Source organism: Populus nigra, chromosome 12 (assembly GCF_951802175.1).
Source record: "Populus nigra chromosome 12, ddPopNigr1.1, whole genome shotgun sequence".
NCBI classification, from domain to species: domain Eukaryota; kingdom Viridiplantae; phylum Streptophyta; class Magnoliopsida; order Malpighiales; family Salicaceae; genus Populus; species Populus nigra.
Window position 1 is genome coordinate 2,988,252 of NC_084863.1, and position 5,287 is coordinate 2,993,538.

Genomic DNA, 5,287 nt, shown 5'->3' on the forward strand with positions numbered 1-5,287 from the left:
TAAAAATTTATTTAAATACATTTTAAAAAATACTTTAAAAAACAATCATTACCACCAAAATAATTTTCCTACTCGTCATATGTTAAAACTACCACCAAGTGGACCGCATAAAGCTCTCCGATCTGCCTAATGTGAGGACATTGTCATGACTCATCTATATAATTTTAATTCTATGCAAAAAATAATACAGTTAGCCACTAACTAGCCAAAAATAAAAGAGAAGAAAAAGGTTTAGACTTTTCAGTGCAAACTCATATGAATCAGCAATTACAGTAATGACCAAGTCTTTAGTTTAATGGAAGTAAGTTTTATAATCTCCCAAGGGCTTATTCTCTACATTTTAGATAGTACAGTAAAAGGAAACCAACCAGCTACTCCTTAGGCTTTGTATTCCAAAAGCACATATCGCCTTCACCCAGCACTTGCACTTGCAACGTTCTTCACTGGAAGAACTCCATTCATATTGCAAAGATACTCAAAGGAATGCTTCGAAGTAGATGTTTTTGGGAAGTTTACAAAAGATTTTGGCAATCTAAACAACTATACCATACAACAAGATTCCCTCGTCAAAACTTTCCATCATATAAAATATTTGTTTTCTCAAAACTATCAGCAGTTAGACTTACCCTCGTCACAGGAAGCTTCATCAAGCATGTCAAGAAATCCTTTTTGTGCAGTCCCTTGGAATGCAGAAGCATCCAAACGGAACCCATATGTAGATGCTGCTTCAAATTTTGTCCAAAGTTCCTTCTTCAGCGTATTCTCACCAGGACGCTTCCTTGTCCTTATTGTGCTTTCAGGCTCCTTCCATAAAGGAGTGCTTTCTATTATTAGCTTTGAGACGCCACATACAGGTCCTGTTGGAAAAGAGGAACTTTGATTATGATAGTGTTCAACATACAATCAGAGTTGACAAAGAACATTATGAAAATGAATGGATACCTCCATTGCAAGGTTTCTTGATTTGATGACAACCTCCTTGAACATCACATTCTTTTGTAAGAGTAGAATTCGTTTGCTGATTCAAAACAGGAGCATGGACTTTCAAGTGGTGATCAGCAACATGGATGTCCAATGATTTCTCAACTGGTGGCTCCAAAACAACACAAGTTTTAGGAGGTGAAAAGGACCAGTTTGGAGATGACTCTAGATCTTTAATTCCCATTCTAGATTTATAAGCTCGTTGTATCCCTAAGAGCTCTGGGTACTTCAAAGTCAGATCCTCAGAACCTTCACTGCCAGAGGATTCAGAAATGTGTGAATGAATTCCAACAGGAAATGGCGTGGACTTCCGCAACCTATAATTGCCTTTATGAGAGGACTGAGAGATGGCTTCGAGCAACACACAAGATTTTGGAGGAGACATGTTTAAACATGGGGTCATAGCAACAAAGTGGTTTTGTTTTGAAAACATCGGGGAAGAAAGACACTCAAGTTTTCCTTCAGTTGCAACGGGATCAGAAGGCTTACTTGTGATCGGTTTTGTTGCCATGTCTTCAAGCAAATCTTCATTTCCATCTCCAAAAATAGTAGAAGTTGATGGTGGTTCAACAGCAGGATTTAAGGAAATCTTTTCAAATACTGATTTAGGCAAGTCTTGACATCTAGAAGATAGTGTTTTTGGCATAGGAAGGGGTGTTAGCAGAAATAGTTGCCTACCTCTCTCAACATTGCAGCCAGCTCGCCAGGATACAAGGGGAGAAGGAGAGATAAGCGAATCCATGTTGGTTTTTTCTGGGCTGTCAACATCAAAGCTTCCATCTTCATTTATTTCAGAAACAGTTTTATGCGGTAATTGATTTTCAGGCTCCACAAAATGACTGGAAAGAACCTTCTGAAACCTAGGGACCCATGGCTGCAATAATTGAACATGATACCTATATCATTTGCACAACAGTGTATGCAAGGGATGTAAAATACGGAGAAAGAAAATGGTAGAGTAGTAACCTTTAAAGAAGAAAGCATATTGGACAAGACATGCATAAAAGATTCAATTTCTTGTCTTCCCTCTTTGCTTGTGGCCTTCAATTTAAATGCTTGCGCAACAAGTTCATCTATCTGTAATTTGATAGATTAATAATGCATGAGACAGCTACAAATTAAACATGAAACTAAAATAAGTTAACAAAAGAGGATGTTATATATCCTAAGCCAAAATGCAAAACAAATTACACACAAACACAGAGTAAATCTTAAAATTATGAAACAAAATGAGAATAAGAACTCTATCTCAATTCTCGAAGGATGACATCATGTCAGTAACAATTGGCAATCAATCACTAAAGAATCTAAAACAACCCGCCACTAAACAATCCTGTCGAATTCCTTCAGCATTGCAGCATACAGATACAGTACCACATTGAACATGTTCAATAATACCTGCTGAAAATAAACTTTGACACATCTCAAAAGTGAAGAAGCTAGCAATTGAAATCAGCAAACTAAGTGTAACCAAAACATATCTCACTACAGTGTGTAACCGAATTAATTAAATTACCAATAAGATTTAACTAAACCCTTCTTGGTGATGCGTAAAGATTTGCTTGGAGCTCGCTGAAACGTACAAGATAATAGAAAACACATGCTCCAATCCTCCTCTTTCGAGGTTACATATATACTTGACAAAATAAAGAAAACACTAGACAGATCAAAATCATCCAATTAATCAAGAAATTTGAATTCTCTCTGAGTTTCATCAGATACAATTAAAAACCAAAACTTTCTCCATAAACAAAATGTAGTAAATGGAAGATTTGGTCTTAAATGGAGAAGTAAGTAAGTACCTGGCGAGTGAGAGACGAGAGATCAGAATGGACAAGCAAGAGGCGATCGAGACAGTCATCGTCTTGTTGTTGTTGTTGTTGTTCTTGTTCTTGAACCGTAACAACACTTTGTTTATCACCGATTTCCTTGGCTGGCATTGATATTTTCTTGGGGTTCACAGATTTCAAGAATCTTCCATTGTTATTTGATAAGTCTTTCAGTGGCTTCCTCACCGATGATTTTGATGCTATTGAGACCTGATGAGACTGCTTCATCTCTTTATTGATTCTGATAAACAAACAAAGAAATCGCTATTCAATAAGCCAACGTCAAATTAGGGTTCTTAGAATAGATGTTTTTTTTTTTTTTTTAAGGATGGAGACTGAGATGGCGTTTGGTGTGGAGAGTTTTGAAATTCAAATCTCAACGGTAACAGAGGAATAAACACCATCATCAATAAATGGTTTATTTATAAATTACAATTTCCAACTTGGTTCTTAAACCGGCTTGACTTGATGAGTTATGCGGAAAACACTCGGCATCATCCAGGATGGATTTTTAATTGCTCACGAAAAACAGTGACCCGGTTAAGTTGATTGGGTTTTTAGTGACCCGGTCACATCAAGTTGGGTGTTTGGAAATGTGTTAACGATTACTTTTCAAAGTGTTTTTCATTCCAAAACATATTAAAATAATATTTTTTTATTTTAAAAAAATTATTTTTAACATTATCACATTAAAATGATCCGAAAATATAAAAAATATATTAATTTAAAGTAAAAAAATAAAATAAAAAAATTTTAAATTTTTTCAGAAGCATTTTTAAAACACTAAAATCTCTCAGTGATTTGGAGCCTGACCTCTACCAGGTTTTATTTCAAATCATTTTTTACATTAATTCATCTAAACTTGAATGACTTGGTATGTTGGCCTGTGACTTAAACAAATCAATCTAAAATTAACCGAGTTGAAATCAAGATATTAAAAAAATTGAAATGGTGTTTTTTATTTTTTAACAAAAATAATAACTCAGGTTGACTTGATGAATTATGAATTGAATAGACATCCTGATAACTCAATTCTAAACCAGATTAGATTCTAGGCTAGATGTAATAGTTATAAGGTCAACACTTGGAGATTAGTGTGTTTGTTTTTAAGGTAGTTTTTGTGGTTGTGATTTGAAAAAAAATAAGTTTTTAAAAAGTATAGTTAGGTGTGGTTAGTTGGATTTACACGTGTTTGGTAAAAATCGTGGTTAGGATTTATGTGCAGCAAAAATCATGTATAAAATATTTGGTAGTTGTGTGGTTGCGGTTGCTTTTCAAAATGTTTTTTTACCTGAAAATGCATTAAAATAATTTTTTTTATTTTAAAAAAATTATTTTTGATATCAGTGCATCAAAATGATATGAAAATACAAAAAAATATTAATTTAAAGTAAAAAAAAATATTTTTTTAAAAACGCTTTTGAAATGTAAAAACAAATAGAGTTTTATGAAATTCAGTTATAAAAGCATGTAAAAAGTAAAAAATGTTTTTTAAAAACTGTGTTTCAAATTTAATTTTTTAATGGATTCTATAATAGGAAAAACACAATTTAATATGTTATTAAATACTATATTTTTTGCACCGCAAACGCAGAAACTCAAAGTAAACAAATGCAACCTCTAAGGTGCCAAACCTCTTGGCTATGCCCAATGGGCACCAAGTCGCGTGCTTAGTGTTGAGCCTAGGTGCAATGCTTGGGTCAAAAAAACATGTAAAGTGAGTTTGGTGTTATATACAGACTGAAAGAGCCTGACCCAAATTTGTTTTGGAAATTTTTAGGGGTAGTTTTAGATCTTTCAATTTAGTTAAATTTACTTGAGTACTTCTTCCATAGCAATGAACTGAAAATTATATAGAGAAAATGAAAATAAAGATTTGAAAATGAAGATTTAATGGGAGTATACATTTGTTTTCACATTATATGAATTAATTCATTCTTCTTGATTTTGAACAATTTCTTTGCTGGAACAAAATATGATTTATCAAAACCCAATTCAACAATTTTACTATGTTGTTTATATAATTTGAAATGCGAGAACAGGCACCAGCCGCCCTCGTAGCTCAGTGGCTTGTGTCTGTCATTCACATCCCACACATCAAGGGTTCAAAGGCTGGTAGATGATGATGATGATGATCATGGATGTACACTAATTAATTATGTTGATCAACACAGGTATTCTAAAATACCTTTTTTTAAAATAAAAAAAAATTAAGTATTTTTGAGATATTATAATGAAATAAGAAGAAAGAAGCTTATAGATGAAAAAAAGGAGACTCCCACTAAGATGTCCATTGCATTTATACCATCCCATGACCATTATTACTGTGAATATTTTTATATTTTAAGCATCATTAATTATCATTTTAGAAATAAAAAATAAAAATTGTTGAGGAAAGCTTTGATAGAGGTAGCCAAGTATCATATATGTAACCATAAGTTTTATACTCGGTTCAAGTTTTGATCGGATCAACTATT

General features: G+C 33.2%; 1 protein-coding gene across 2 annotated transcripts; it reads right to left on the reverse strand.

Annotated features, from left to right (window-relative positions):
• Positions 1 to 212: 212 nt before the first annotated feature.
• On the reverse strand, positions 213 to 3,226 carry LOC133669451 (uncharacterized). Of its 2 annotated transcripts, XM_062089593.1 has the most exons (5): positions 2,784 to 3,226; positions 1,948 to 2,058; positions 943 to 1,855; positions 627 to 857; positions 213 to 540 (listed from the first exon to the last, which is right to left on the reverse strand). In XM_062089593.1, the coding sequence occupies exons 1-5, from the start codon at positions 3,036 to 3,038 to the stop codon at positions 533 to 535; spliced, it is 1,518 nt and encodes a 505-aa protein (XP_061945577.1). In that variant the 5' UTR covers positions 3,039 to 3,226; the 3' UTR covers positions 213 to 532. The 2 variants fall into 2 exon arrangements, with proteins under 2 accessions (XP_061945577.1, XP_061945576.1); XM_062089592.1 differs by having other exon boundaries at positions 213 to 857.
• Between the last annotated feature and the right edge of the window lie 2,061 nt (positions 3,227 to 5,287).

What these genes read in the sequence shown, in the direction of transcription:
- LOC133669451 (XM_062089592.1), bottom strand. Translation starts at nt 3,038, where the DNA reads ATGAAGCAGTCTCATCAGGTCTCAATAGCATCAAAATCATCGGTGAGG. An exon ending in ATATGCTTTCTTCTTTAAAG is followed by an intron (nt 1,856 to 1,947) that starts GTTACTACTCTA and finishes CAATTATTGCAG; the next exon opens with CCATGGGTCCCTAGGTTTCA. An exon ending in CAAGAAACCTTGCAATGGAG is followed by an intron (nt 858 to 942) that starts GTATCCATTCAT and finishes CTTTTCCAACAG; the next exon opens with GACCTGTATGTGGCGTCTCA.